Source organism: Dryobates pubescens, chromosome 6 (genome assembly GCF_014839835.1).
Source record: "Dryobates pubescens isolate bDryPub1 chromosome 6, bDryPub1.pri, whole genome shotgun sequence".
Taxonomy (NCBI): Eukaryota; Metazoa; Chordata; class Aves; order Piciformes; family Picidae; genus Dryobates; species Dryobates pubescens.
In genome coordinates this window covers 14,543,021-14,558,197 of record NC_071617.1, presented here as the reverse complement: position 1 = coordinate 14,558,197, position 15,177 = coordinate 14,543,021, and the positions used below count along the sequence as shown (strand labels likewise).

At 44.8% G+C, this 15,177-nt stretch overlaps 1 protein-coding gene across 10 annotated transcripts in view; it reads left to right on the top strand.

Annotated features, from left to right (window-relative positions):
- Positions 1-15,177, top strand: part of NHSL1 (NHS like 1) — a 198,760-nt gene that overhangs the window by 145,507 nt on the left and 38,076 nt on the right. For all 10 annotated transcript variants that reach the window (XM_054162646.1, XM_054162645.1, XM_054162648.1 and 7 more), the window contains exon 3: positions 14,846-14,973. In XM_054162646.1, the coding sequence (XP_054018621.1) occupies positions 14,846-14,973 (128 nt within the window). The remainder of the gene's footprint in view (positions 1-14,845; positions 14,974-15,177) is intronic.

The window sequence follows — 15,177 nt, the reverse complement described above, 5'->3', positions numbered from 1 at the left end:
ATTGTGCCCCTGTACTCTGCATTGGTTAGGCCACACCTTGAGTACTGTGTCCAGTTCTGGGCCCCTCAGTTTAGGAAGGACATCGAGACACTTGAACGTGTCCAGAGAAGGGCAACAAGGCTGGGGAGAGGCCTTGAGTACAAGCCCTATGAGGAGAGGCTGAGGGAGCTGGGATTGTTTAGCCTGGAGAAGAGAAGGCTCAGGGGTGACCTCATTGCCCTCTACAACTACCTGAAAGGTGGTTGTAGACAGGAAGGGGTTGGTCTCTTCTCCCAGGCAACCAGCACCAGAACAAGAGGACACAGTCTCAAGCTGTGCCAGGGGAGGTTTAGACTCGTGAGGAGAAAGTTCTTCACTGAGCGAGTCGTTTGTCATTGGAATGTGCTGCCCAGGGAGGTGGTGGTGTCGCCGTCCCTGGAGGTGTTCAAGAGGAGATTGGACGTGGCACTTGGTGCCATGGTCTAGTTGTGGGGTCTGTTGGGACAGGTTGGACTTGATGATCCTTGGGGTCTCTTCCAACCTTGGGTATACTGTGATACTGTGGTGGAAGCCTCATCCCTGGAGGTTTTTAAGTCCAGGCTGGATGTGGCTCTGAGCAATGTGATGTAGTGTGAGGTGTCCCTGCCCATGACAGGGGGGTTGGAACTAGATGATCCTTGAGGTCTCTTCCAACTGTAACAATTCTATGATTCCATGACTGCTTTGCTTAACTGCTTTGTGGGGGTGTATCTCTTAAGTATGCCTCTCACCCTTCTGGACAGGTTTGCAGTGTTAATAGCGTGTTCACGGGTGTAGGTCTAATGTCCTAAAAGGAAGGCCTAAAGTTATCTGGAATGTATTGGCCTCAGATAATCTTGCAAACTATGATGATGTGAAGGAACCAGGGGAAAAAAAAAATCAAAACAGGAAAAAAAAAAAAAGTCCTGGAATGCAGCTTAACTCTTTGCTTCTGAATTTTTTGGAAGTGTCCTATATTCTCCTTCAAATGTGGATATAAGTCAGTTCTAGAGGTGGGAGCCAGTGCAGGACATACATAGCTGGATTTCCAAGGGGCAGTTATCTTCCCCTTTCCTGCAGTTAGCAAAAATTAAGACATGGGGGAGGACAAGTTCCACTGCTGCGTGTTGTCACCTGGCCATGCCGTGGGAGGTGACAGTTGTAAAGGGGGAAGGGATGAAAGAACTGTGTCGATGTTTAAGGGCAAACACAGGCAGACAGAAATGTTACCAGGCTGTCAGGAGGTGTAGCCAGCTCCTGAAGGGTGTTGTGGATGTTCTCCCTGAGCAGTTCAAGTTGTGGAGGAGTGGTAATTGTCATAGGGTGCTGGTTGCTGGCCCAGCTGGCTGTTCTTTTCAGCCGGTTACAGTGTGTCAGGTACGTACTTAGGAAAGTGTAGCTGTAAATAGTAGGAGCAGTCCATATGCTGACTTTCACACTCCATTTCAGACTGTAACTGTGGAGACTTCCTGCACAACTGCCTGCACTTTGTGCCTTCCCTCCCCCCAGGGTAATTGTGTTGATTCAGGCTATGTACATAATATAGGGCACCATGTTCCAGTGTCCGCGATGATTCATTTATTATCTCATCTTCAGAAGAGCTGGATTTGGCTGACTATAGCTTCTGTTTAGCTTTGTTGGTCAAATTCAAGGAATGTATTTAAGCAGCAGTGATTGAAGCTCTCGATTTGTTTTCTACAAGACATCTGGTAAGCATTGTTAAATAAAACCGGATTTAAGTAGTTACTCATAAAGCCTCTATTATGCCTTGCTGCAAGACCCTCCAGACAGGTATGTGTTTAGCCTTTGTTTTCTCAGTGCATCTGCCAGACCACTGTTCAGATGAGCAATATTAGGGTCAGCCCTACTAGTTGATAATCCTTCTGAGAAGATTATGGACTTAAAATAATCTTATGTTTCATTAAAGAGCTGCAAAATAGGAGGCAACCTTCATATTGACAATAGGTCTGGTTCAGGTTCAGGGAGACGTCAAGATGTGAGCTCCCTACCAACTGGAAACCTTAGTGAAGTAAAAGACTGTTAAGTCCAGGAAGGGCCTTGGAGTTGTAAAGTCAAAAAATAGAAATCAGTTGATTTCTTGCTGTTTTAGTTTCAGTAGTCAAGTTAGTACCAGAGGTTCTGTCCATGTATCCTGCCCTTTCTATGGTTCCTGAATTAATTCACAGTACAGCCGTTGATGGTTTTGGCCAAGTTCCACAACTGCCCTTTCTAATAAGGAAGTTTAAAAATCAAATATTCAAATAAAACTAAACAGGATTTGACCATGAGTCTACACTGCTCGTGTTTGAAAGCTGCTCTTGTGCTGAAAAATTCAGCTACTTGGAAGCATTCTGGTTCCCTATTTTTAGGTTTAGTGCAGTGCTTACTGTAAAAACATACAGGGTGGTTATATATAGATTGATTGCAAGAAATACCTAAGTGAAATAATTCCAGTGAAAGGCTTGAAAGAAGATGAAAATCTGTTTCAAAATAATACTAATGATTTTTTTTTTTTCTTAAACCAGATTCATGTGTTTTCTTAATACTTTTTATAGAAGTCAGAATCAGTAGGAAGACTTAGCTGGAAGATTATCAAACCTCACCACATTTCAGATCTGTGCCTTTAATGGAGAGAAGAAATTTGAACTGTTTCTATCTGTGGTGTATCTGTTTCAGTGCTAGGTAAAGTAACTTCCATCACAAGGAATATCAGGCTTTAAGATTGTTTGCTTTTCTTTCTCCTTCCTCTCCTAGACTGGGGTGTTACACATGCTTGCTTGCAGCATTTTAGATAGCTTTAGTTTTAACAGTAAGTGTCCTAGGAGAAAGAAATAATTAAAAACTCCTTTCATATTTTTGCATTAGCTGCTTTCATTTGTCTAAGAAACAACAAATATCCATTAAAACGCTAGACAAAAAGCAGGGACAGTGATTTTAATGCCAGCATCAAACATGCAAAAGGAAGAAAGGAAACTGTTAAACTTAAGACATCTTGTCACCACTAAATGTAGTGGTACAACACACTTGCATAAATTTAAATTAACTGAAGACAAACAGTGATAATTATTTTGGGCACTCCCTAGTGACAGCTTGTTAACAAATATAATTTGCAATGGCATTGCATTTTGGTGCCATTAGGAGGGCTTTCTGTATGACTAAATCCTACAGATTATCTGGGGAATTATGAATGGGATTATATGTATTTGTTCTTTAAAAACCTCAAAAAAAAAAGAAAAAGGAATTATCAGTGTGTTTGCATTGACTTAACCTCATTAAAGATATTTTCACAGTGCAGAGTTCCTTTTAGTTTAGGTCCTTCTTAAAGACTTCTGATTTGGGCCCTTGAAAATAAATTAACTGCATACTTCCTTTACTTTCATGCCCCCATCCTGGTGTTGTTGAGCCCTGAAGTAGCTTGGAGATGCTGATCTGGAAGGGTGGGTTTCCCAGCCTGACTGGGCCTGCAGTCAGGACATCCTTCCCAAGGAGACTGTCTGCACTTATGCACCGGGGGGAATAGACTAGCATATTTGATTGCTTTCAAGACTTCTTGAGGTATCCATTCCACAGACTTCTCCTTCAGAGTCCAGCAGCCCTCTGTTAAGGTTACCTTCCTCCTGTGGACATACTTGTTTCTGGGAATCTCCACACAGCATCTGTCATTAGAAGCTATTTGTGTAGCTGGGCATGGCTGCTTATTCAAGAGAGGGAACGTACAGAACAGTGTTTTATAAAGTCTGAAAGAGTTTTCTTGTTCCTCATCAGACAAGAGGGCCATGTAGTAAATGATGAAGTTTTGTTGGTGGTTTAAAAACTTGACACTTCATATGGCACTTGAGTTGTGGAAGAAGTGTGTTGGGTACCAATGTTCACCATCTCCAGGCTTCTCTTACCCTTCTCTATACATGCTGGTAAATATGAGGATCTAGAAATAGCAATATCGAATTCCTTTTAGGGGAGGATGAATAATAAGGAAGGTATCTGTCCTGGCAAAGGCTGGTACTATCCAGAGCATCTAGATCCAACTGTTGAGCAGAAGGTTTTTTTTCAGCTGGGCTGCTATGGGTACTACATCTGTTGGAATTCCTGACCCATCAAACCCGAAGTCTGAACAAAATAGTGCACTGGATATATCACAGCTGAAGTTCATGAACTTGCTTTGCAGTCAGTGTTGGTTACAGTTCAGTTGTTACACAAGTGCACGGTTGCTGTGGCTTTGCAACATATTTTAAAGCTTTGATATAGAAGTACTCTCTGTGATATTTAAGTTCTGCAGATGATACGGGGATTTATACATTTAAGGGAAATGGGATTTGATCCAGGCTGAATGAATTTTTGGGAGGAGTGTAAAGTAACAGTGGCAAGCTGTCTGCCTCATATTTAGATCCAGGGACAAAAATAGATGCTTCACTGGAATTAAACTGAGTTGCTTTTATTTTGTTTTAAGTCACATTTAGCGCGAGACATTTGTTGAAAACAAGATTGCCTTTGTTCAGTTCTGCTGTTATACAGCTTGTTTCATCCACATGCAGAGACCTGTGCATTCTTATCCCCAGTTTCCAAGTGAGGAACTTGCAAAGAGGCACAGAGTGAAAGGCAGTACTTTTAGTTAGCTTTACTAACCAGAGAGACCTTTCAACTAGGGTGCCTGCTTTAATTATGGTCCCAGGCAGAGTAATGGTCAACAAGCTCTTTATCTGGAAAAGCTACCTCCCTGAAATTCCTGGTTAACTGTGTAACCCAGAGTTAACCCTGGTTTTATAGCAGGGTTAAGAGCAGGCTACAGCCCTGCAAGCAGACAGGCAGCTGCACCCAATATGGTAGGTGTGGTTAGAGCATGTCTCGTACCAGACAAACACACCTCTGACTCTTACATTTCAGGTGACAATCTTTTTGTGTAACGCTCAGAGCAGACTCTTATGAAGTTGGAGATTTTGCCTGTGCTCACCTGATTCTTAAAGATTTTTAACTTGTACCTCATGAAAAATATTTTAACTTGCAGCATGTTGTTTTCAGCAGCTGTTGGATGAAAAGAACATCATCCTCAGAGCTAAAGGTGTTACATTCTCCTGCTCCTCATGAGAAGAGATGCCCACAGCACTGGACCAAGCATTGGTCATTACTGCTGTGGGGAGGGCAAGAGTTGAGGCACCCCAGGTTCTTCCTTAGTTGGTTTTATCCTAAGATGCTTCACTATATACTTGGGTGCTGCAGGCAAACTGTAGATACCTGCTTGAACCCTTAATTTAGGAGGCACGTACATTGATTGCGTTGTTTCTCTCTGCACTCATAAGTTCCTGACTGAGTTTAACCCAGAGTGATTTTCCTGGATGAAACAATGCCTGGTAGGAAATTCCAGGTCTTCTGATACCCACAGAATTGTCAGGGTTGGAACAACCCCAGGGATCATCTAGTTCCACCCCCCCTGCCACGGGCAGGGACACCTTCAGGCTGCCCAGAGTCATATCCAGCCGGGCCTTAAAAACCTCCAGGGATGGGGCTTCCACCACCTCCTTGGCAACCTGTTCCAGTGTCTCACCACTCTTATGGTGAAGAACTTCTTCCTAACATCTAATCTAAATCTTCCCTCTTCTAGCTTGGATTCATTTCCCCTAGTCCTATCACTACCCTACGCCCTAAAAGGACCCTCACCAGCTTTCTTCTAGGGCCTCTTCAGATACTGGAAGGCCACAATAAGGACTCCTCGGAGCCTTCTCTTCTCCAAACTGAACAACTCCAAGTCTCTCAGCCCTGTACTCATAGGAGAAGTGCTCCAGCCCTCTGATCATCCTCATGGCCCTTCTCTGGACACATTCCAGCACATCCATATCTTTCTTGTAATAGGGACTCCAGAACTAGACTGAGACCCCAGTTGGGGTCTCACAAGAGTGCTGTAAAGGGGGAGAATCATCTCTCTCAACCTGCTGGCCACACTTCTCTTGATGCAGCCCAGTTTGGGTTTAGGTGAAATGTTGAAAAGCTACTTTTAAGACAGTGTTTGCAGATGTGACTTAGGGAGGAATGTGATTTGTGGGTATTTATGGAAGAAGGGATTGACTATAATGTTTAAAGACAGGGGAAAAAAAAAGAACTTCTGACCTCAGGGAGTAGAGCAGTTTTCCAGTGATATGTGCAGTGAATGGATAAATGTGTTTTCATTTTCTAGTCAGCAGATTTATGTCTGTAGTTGACAGTTTAGCTGACTCTTGAAGTTAAGAGCCTCTCTAGTACCAGAAAAAAAAGGGGGCGGTGGGGGAATCCCTTTCTACAAAATACAAGTTACAGCATGAAAGCCTCTGCCAAAAAGTCACCCTGACTTTAGCTGAGATAATTTTTCAAGTGCACAGATGCAGCTGCCAGCTTGTCACTTGTCCCTTCTTGCTGACAAGGGATGGTGCAAAGGCAAGCAAAGCACGTGCTGGTCTTTTCCCTTTCTCTCTGCCCTGGGCATTCTCTGCCTTGGTGGCTTTGGGCAGCTCTGCTGGGTGGGCAGTACATCTTCTCCCCTGGGAAGCTGCCCCTTACCTGACTGACATTTTTTTCTCTTTTGGTTTTAGCAATTAGTCTCAAGTTTCAGTGCTGTTCTTAGTTCAGCAGTGTGCCCAGGTGGCCAAGAAGGCATCCTGGCCTGTATCAGAAATAGTGTGGCCAGCAGGACTAGGCAAGTAATTCGTCCCCTGTACTCAGCACTGGTTAGGCCACACCTTGAGTACTGTGTCCAGTTCTGGGCCTCTCAATTCAAGAAAGATGTTGACTTGCTCAAATGTGTGCAGAGAAGGGGAACAAAGCCGGTGAAGGATTTGGAGCACAAGCCCTATGAGGAGCGGCTGAGGGACCTGGGGTTGTTTTGCCTGGAGAAGAGGAGGCTCAAGGGTGACCTTAGTGCTGTCTACAACTACCTGAAAGGAGGTTGTAGCCAGGTGGGTATTGGTCTCTTTTCCCAGGCAACCTGTGACAGCAACAGGACAAGAGGACACAGTCTTAAGCTGTGCAGGGGGAAGTTTAGTCTTGATCTTAGAAAGAAGTTCTTCACAGAAGGAGTTATTGCCCATTGGAATGGGCTGCCCAGGGAGGTGGTGAGGTCAACACCCCTCAAGGTGTTTAAGAAAAGACTGGATGAGGCACTTGGTGCAATGGTCTGGTTGATTAAATAGGGTTGGGTGATGATTGGACTTGATGATCTCAGAGGTCTCTTCCAACCTGGTTGATTCTGTGGTATGAGGCAAATTCAGATGTTTCTGGGACATCATCTTTCTGTCTTTGGTTACTTGACCGATCCAGTGAGATGGATAGTGATGCCAGGGAACTCGGAGCTGTTTAGATGTCTGAATAACCTCAATGGCAAGTTTCCATGTTTATACTTGTAAATATTGTGGTAGCTGAATTCTTTAGCTAGTGTTTTTACTGGTTACTCATAAATAATTAGAAACACAAAAAAGTGGATGATTATTTTTTTAATACTGAGCTCTTTAATCTGTGCACTCGAGAGTGTTTCTGAGTGTTCCTGTGTGGAGATAGACAACTACAGAGCTTAAGACCTGATCCTGCAACAGTCATGTGAGGCAGTGTTTGCTTATACAAGTAATCTCATTAGGGCCAATTTACTGAGTGATAGCTGTGCTGCAGCCCTGAGGCCTGGAATACATAGAATACATACATAGAATAAACCAGGTTGGAAGAGACCTTCAAGATCATCGCGTCCAACCCATCAACCAATCCAACACCGCCCAAGCAACTAACCCACAGCACCAAGCACCCCGTCAAGTCTTCTCCTAAAAACCTCCAGTGATGGCGACTCCACCGCCTCCCCAGGCAGCCCATTCCAATGTGCAATCACTCTTTCTGTATAGAATTTTTTTCTAACATCCAGCCTGAATCTCCCCTGGCGCAGCCTGAGACTGTGTCCTCTTGTTCTGGTACTGCTTGCTTGGGAGAAGAGACCAACATCCGTCTGTCTACAACCTCCCTTCAGGTAGCTGTAGAGAGTAATAAGGTCACCCCTGAGTCTCCTCTTCTCCAGGCTAAGCAACCCCAGCTCCCTCAGCCTCTCCTCGTAGGGCTTATGTTCCAAACCCCTCACCAACTTTGTTGCCCTTTTCTGGACTCGTTCCAGCAAGTCAACATCCTTCCTAAACTGAGGGGCCCAGAACTGGAAAACCAGACCAGAGTGGTAGCAGGAAGCTATGGCTCTGCACTGCTACTGAGGCTGCACCTTCAGATGTCCCAGGCTCAGATAAACTCCAGCCTTGAAAACCAGCCTCTGGAGCCATTCTCCCTACAGCCATGGCAATATGGGGTGCCCTGAGCCTGGCAGGCACAAGCATAGTTTTATGAAGAGGCTTGTGAAGAATGACACTTTGTCTTGCACAATTTATTTATGATAAAATAAAAATAAGTTTGCAAAAGGGAAAACTTGTGAAAATTACCATCAATCCATCTACCTCTAACCACTTCTGCTGCTGGCAGGATGATGCATTTTCCATCACGTGAATTTTTAAGATATTGCAGCTACTTTTAGTGGTAGGAAACTCAGCAGGAATGAAGTCTTACCAAAGCTGGTTAAAGGAGAGGAGAAGAGCCAACACATCCAGCCTCTTCCATCAAACCCAGCCTTCCTTCTGGCTCAGAGCAATGTACTGTGTAGGTCTAACTAAGCAGACAAGGTAAATGTTAATCCTGGTTTTTCACAGTAATACCATGTCAGACGAATTACTGAGGTATCAGGGCTGTGCCTTCTGTTCACTCTGGTGATTTGTGGCTCAAGTTATCATGTAAGAATGTGGTTTCAAGTTGTTGGAAAAGCAGTAAATCTCCTCTGCTGTGTGAGACTTGCAACTGCATCGCTGGCTCAGGGCCAAATGCAATTATGTGCTAGTTCCTCATATAAAATGGAGAGAAAATCTGGGCTGAGAGGCTTGAAGGTATTTTCATACACTTGGTCTCACTGCCTGTCACAGAGCCCTGAAGGTTTTACATGGAGAGGTCAAGCTATTCACAGCAGCACTGAATCCGGTGCCTGTGGCTCAGAACTGATGAAGAATCACAATTGGCTCAGTTGAGCCCTTGCTTTCAGCAGGGTGCTGCCAGTACCTGCTCATTCCCCTGCTTTTTGAGAGGGGGGGAAGCAAGCAGAGAAGGGTGATGCAGACGCCTGTTGTCATTGAGAAGCATGTCCCCAGCACGCCTGTCTGATGCCGGGATTTAGTAAAGCCGGTGGCAGAGAGTCCCAAGGGGGTACATGTGGATGGCTGGATGTATTGTATGACATCTTTAGCACATTGACTTCCATCTTGCATGTCCTGAACATCAGATGTATCCTATTCTGATAACTGTAGAAATTATGAGGGGGACCTTCAAAAGGTTTTTGACCACATTTCCCATGCACTTTCTTCATGCTTAACTAAAACCACCCTGTGAATAGTTAAACTCAATTTCAGGCAAAACTTCCTTCTCCTGGAAGATTTTTAACTTGCATGATTATAAGTGGGGTTAAAACATATTGTAATGCAGTCTGACTATGGTCATTTTTAACAATGTTATGATACAGAAGATGTTTTAAAATTTAATGTATCATCAGTGTAGGAGGAGAAGGACAAGAACTAATCTGTGATTTTATCTAGCCAGAAAAGCACTTGCAGGGCAGCAGATGACAGGCAGCACCACTGCACACTCATCCGTGGAAGCAGCTGGGAGGTGGAGGGGAGGTAGTGCTTTAACACTGCCCTGTTCAGCCACTGATTGCAATTGCCAGGGCAGTGGCTCTTTCCTGGCTTTCCTGGGTGGGTGGTCAATGTTTGTGCAAACAAAACTGATTCATCAGGGATGCAGTAATATTGTTGCATATTTCAGATCAGATACTTGGCAGAGACCCTACCCTGCCTTGAGTATTGTGCTCAGTTCTGGGATGCCTAGTGTAAGAAATGGACGCGCTCAAGTGGTTGTAGAGGAGGGCCACAAACATGCTGGACCACCTACCCTGTGAGGACAAGCTAAGAAAATTGTGGTTGTTCCACCTGCAGAAGAGAAGGCTCTGGGGAAACCTTATCACAGCCTTCCAGTACTTAAAGGGGGCCTACAGGAAACTTGGTGAAGGACCCTTTACCAGGGAGTGCAGTGATAGGACAAGGGCTAACCATTTCAAACTGGAAAAGGGTAAATTTTTATTAGGTATAGGAAAGAAATTATTTACTGTGCAGGGTGGTGAGACATTGAAACAGGGTGCCCAGAGAAGTTGTGGATGCCCTCTCCCTGGAAGTGTTCATAGCCAGATTCTATAGGGCTTTGAGCAACCTGATACAGTGAGAAGTGTCCCTGTCTATGCCAAGGAGGTTGGAAGTACATGATCTTTAAGGTCCTTCTGAACTGGAACTATTCTAAGATTATGTAACTTTGAGTTTGCATGGTGTGCTGTAGATTTGAACTGGCAGGCACATCTTCAGGAACAGGCATTTTTGTCCAGCCTGATGCAGTCTCCTGAGGTTTGCCCTGTGTGGTGGGTTGAAAATTCCCCCTAACATAAAACTGCCAGACCAGCTTGGTTAGAAAGCAAGTGAAGCTGTATTTACAAGCAAAACTATAATCTGAATATGAAAGGCAGTGAATATGTACAAAATATACAATATTTACATACATGTACAATTTATCAACAACACAAGAGCACCCTGTACAAACCAGGGGGCTACTAATAGCTTCCCCTTTCCTGCTCCCTTCCCTACCCCGCTGTACACAGGACAGGAGAAAGTGCAGAGAGGTGCTGTTAGTTACTTAACCACAACAAGAACACATTCAAGGTCAGCAAAGCCAGCAGAAGCACAAGTCAGTATCTGCCAGAGTGAGGAAGCCAAAAGAGTGAAAGTGAGTTTATACAAACCAACTTTCATAGAATCATAGAACTGTAGCTTTGTTAGTCATCTGTCCAATGGAATTATTTAGAACCTACCATTATTTTCCTTTTTTACATCCAATGGTAATTCATTTACATTCTTCCACTTTCTGTTCAGGATCTGTGGAATATTTTCCAGGCACAACCTGACACTACCATACCTTGGCAGTTCTGAGGCAGAGATATGGAAAGGCTGTTTGACATCTTAGATAATGTGGGTAATGGCAGCTCTGCTGCTCAGTCCAAGAGCGTGTATGGCCTTGGCTCACAAAAGCACTGATGTGTTGTCACATTCTTAAAACTGAAAATGATTAACAACTGGAACTGGCTGTATGCTTTTATTCCCCAGTCAGCTTTCAGTCTCTGAAATGACCTGCAAAACTGCAAGAACATTTTTGCTATCAGTGTATGATGCTCCTCCTCTCTGTTGGGATTGTAGAATAGAATAGGATTAACCAGGTTGGAAGAGACCATTGAGATCATCAAGTCCAACCTATCATCCAAAACTATCTAATCAACTAAACCATGGCACCAAGTGCCCCATCCATTCACCTCCAGTGATGGTGACTCCACCACCTCCCTGGGCAGCCCATTCCAATGGCCAATCATTCTTTCTACGAAGAACTTCTTCCTCACATCCAGCCTAAATCTCCCCTGGTGGAGCTTGAGTCTGTGTCCTCTTGTTCTGGTGCTGGCTGCCTGGGAGAAGAGACTGATACCCAGCTGGCTATAAGCTCCCTTCAGATAGTTGTAGGCAGCAAAAAGATCTCCCCTGAGCCTCCCCTTCTCCAGGCTAAGCAACCCCAGCTCCCTCAGCCTCTCCTCATAGGGCTTGTGCTCCAAACCCCTCACCAGTTTAGTTGCCCTTCTCTGGACATGTTCTAGCAACTCAACATCTTTCCTAAACTGAGGGGCCCAGAACTGGGCACTGTACTTGAGGTGCGGCCTAACCAGTGCAGTGTACAGGGGCAGAATGACCTCCCTGCTCCTGCTGGCCACACTGTTCCTGATACAGGCCAGGATGCCATTGGCCTTCTTGGCCACTTGGGCACACTCCTGGCTCATGTTCAGCCTACTATCAACCAGTACCCCCAGGTCCCTTTCAGCCTGGCTGCTCTCCAGCCGCTCTGACTCCAGCCTGTAGCACTGCATGGGGTTGTTGTGGCCAATGTGTAGAGCCCGACACTTTAGATGTATTAAATCTCATGCCATTGGACTCTGCCCATCTGTCCAGCCTGTCAAGGTCCCTCTGCAAGGGATAGGACAAGGTATTGCTTCTCTGTGAAAAAGGAAACATGTCTGGAATCATTCCTGGAGTAAGAATTTTTAGGTTATTTTTATGTAAACTTCAACATTTCTCTGAGAAGTGCAAGGCTGATTGCTTGCAGAAGACCATATACACACATTTAATAGGAGTGATGAGAAGAGAGGTGTGTGCCTCCAGCTAGAGCAGGTTTGAAGCAGAAACTGCTGCCCTTGGTCTGGCAGCAAGAGTAGATTCAATTAGACACAGTGATTGAGTTTGTGGTGTGCTTGTGGACTGTTGCAATGAATGTAAAGTAAAAGGTAGCAGCCTAAAAACTCTGCTGAGGTTAGTTGGCCTTGGTTGCCATTCACAGAGTGTGTTTCCTGCAGCACTGCAAAATGTAGAGTGACAGTACATAAAAAGAAAAGCTGATCTGGGGGACAAATCACCTTTGTGTTCACCTGGCAGCTCTCTTGCAGTTCTCTTGGCTTCTTCAGCAACATTATTGCACTAGCTTCTGATGTTACATGGATCTAGTGTTGTCAACAATTGGAGGCTGTGGGCCTGATAAACTGTCAGGTTTTTGCTTTCGGTCCACCTGAACTTGTGGTGGACTTGAGACCTTTAGCGTTGGCTTGCTTAAGTCTCTGGAGGTTTTCTGGCTTCGTGAAGCACACCATTCATCATCTTCATCTCCTTTGTTAGGAGAATAAATGTCAAGCAATGAATATCAGAGTATGTGTCTACCATGCCTCGTGAGAGCTCATCACCCTAGGGGCGCATGGTGATGCCTGATGTCGAATAGTCACCAAAATGGCCACCCAGGGCCCTGGGGCCTTATCCCAAGAACAGGAGGAAAAAAATACACTGCATTCTTATGTACCCCTTAGGCTGTCTTCTTACTTTTTTGTGGTGATTAGTGACTGATCTGAAGGTGAAACTTGGCAGTGTCTGAGTGTGTTTAACCTGTGCTACAAGCTGATGCAAGTCCCTGGACTGTCTGGTTCTGCACCCTGCTTAGTCTTGTTGATTTGTACCTCAAACCAACAAACAGCCCATCAGGGTGCTCACGTTTGTGAGTGTTATTTGCTGGATCTGGCTGGATCCAGTGCTATATTTGGAAGGGCAATAGAGGAATTTGTTTTCCTGTGGTTGCCTGCAGCCATTTTTCACCTTCTTCTGAACTGCAGCAGCAGTTTGCCAGATGCGTGCAGTGTCAGCATACTCACATGTGCAAAGCAGCTAAACGGCATTACCAACCTTCTGTTCCTGAGGTGTAGCAATTGACCTGGATCTCAAAGCTGCCCTTAGCCCCCCTTTGTCTCTGAATTGAGAGAGAAGTGAACAGGTTCATGCCATGGTGCCCTTCTTGACCCAATGCAGAAACGTGATAGGCCAGGATGTATGTGTGGTGCTGCAAATGGGTAGCTGCCAAACTGCAGACTTGCCTTCTCAGTGTGCATGTGCAGATAACAAGGGAGCCCACACTGACTAAACCCTGGTAGGGCTGTGGTTGCTCTAGGTCAATTAACTTATCAGAGTGAAGCCCTCCAGACCTCAGCCTTGAAAGCATCTGAGTGTAACAGATGAAATGTGCAATTTGCAACTCCACTTAATCATTTGCCAGGCAAAAGCCTCTCAAAAACCTTGCCCTCAATGTAAACATTGTGTGTTTTCCAATTTAAGGGGTATTCAAAAGATCAGGATAGGGAGACAGATGATGCAATCATGGAAAGTCTTTCTCCAGCAAGTGATGATAAAAGTACCTTGTATCATGCTAATGTCAGTGTATTGTGCAGAAATTTCGGTTCCTTAGACAGAAATGTACCAAATACTTAATTTTCTTTTTTCTTTCCTCATCTTGCAAGAGTCTCAGATATCTGCCTGTGGAAATGTAGAGCTAACAGTCTGACTGGGCTGGTGGGTTTGCTTCATCTCGAGCATTTAATTTTTCCTTATGCTCTGGCGTCTGCTATTCTTCACCACAATCACACTGAATATCAATTAGGAGGCAAGAAGATGACTGTGGAAAACTTGGCTAAGGGGGATGAGATACTGCCTGGGATTTTGGCCATTTTGAGTGTGCATGCATGTCCACTCTTGAGTTCTTCCTGACTTTTGAAAACTTCACCGCTGAACTACACGTGCTCTGCGGCAGCATGAGATCTTGATGTCCCTGTGATTTGCATACCTCTCCGAAATCACAATAAATGGTCTCTCCTGCAGGCAGGAAGACAAGTGGTCAGTGCCAAAGTTATTTAGCAGATGGTGCATGAGTAGTGAGCAACATCATGGTTTCAAGTGTAAGGCACATAATGGGTGTCTACCGGCCTGGCAAATGAGACCCCTGGTGTTACTCTCATGCTTCCATCTCCCATCCTGCAAGATGCTGCCATCTGTCAAGACACTGAGCCAGGCCTCAAATAAATAAATCTATTTCCCCCTTCTTTCCAAAGCTTTTGACATCTCCTGGGTTGAACAAAAGCCATGTGTATGTATGCTATGTGTGGGCTGGTGTCTGTAATATATGTGAGGGAAGGGGAAACACAGGCGCGAAAAATGCAGCTTTGGGTTCTGTCACTTGAGACAGATGATGCTAACGCATGGTAAACACCTTCAGAAGAGTATTCTGTACTTTTGTGAGTGCCTGTTGTACACCCAGTGTAAATAGTAATGGCCCCTGTGATGAATTAATCTCCTCTTTCGCTGTCTTTCAACAGAGTGTGACAAGCTGCGACGGGATGGCTACCGGAGCTCACAGTATTACTCTCAAGGCCCCACCTTCTCCTCATCTTCCAATGCAACCTGTGGAAGCTATCAGGATGATTATGAAGAAATTGAACAAAAGGTAATGGTGGGAGGTGAAGTGCTGGAAAGAGTATGTATCTGGTGCAGTTTATGAATAAGTTAGGATTTCCGGAAGATCATGAGCATGCGTATGCCTTTCAGTGACAGTGGTATTAGGTCATCTGACTTGTGCCTCCCCAAAATCCTAACTCTACTCATGTGAAGTTCCAAGTGGAACTTACGATGTGAAAGCCAGAAGGGGTTT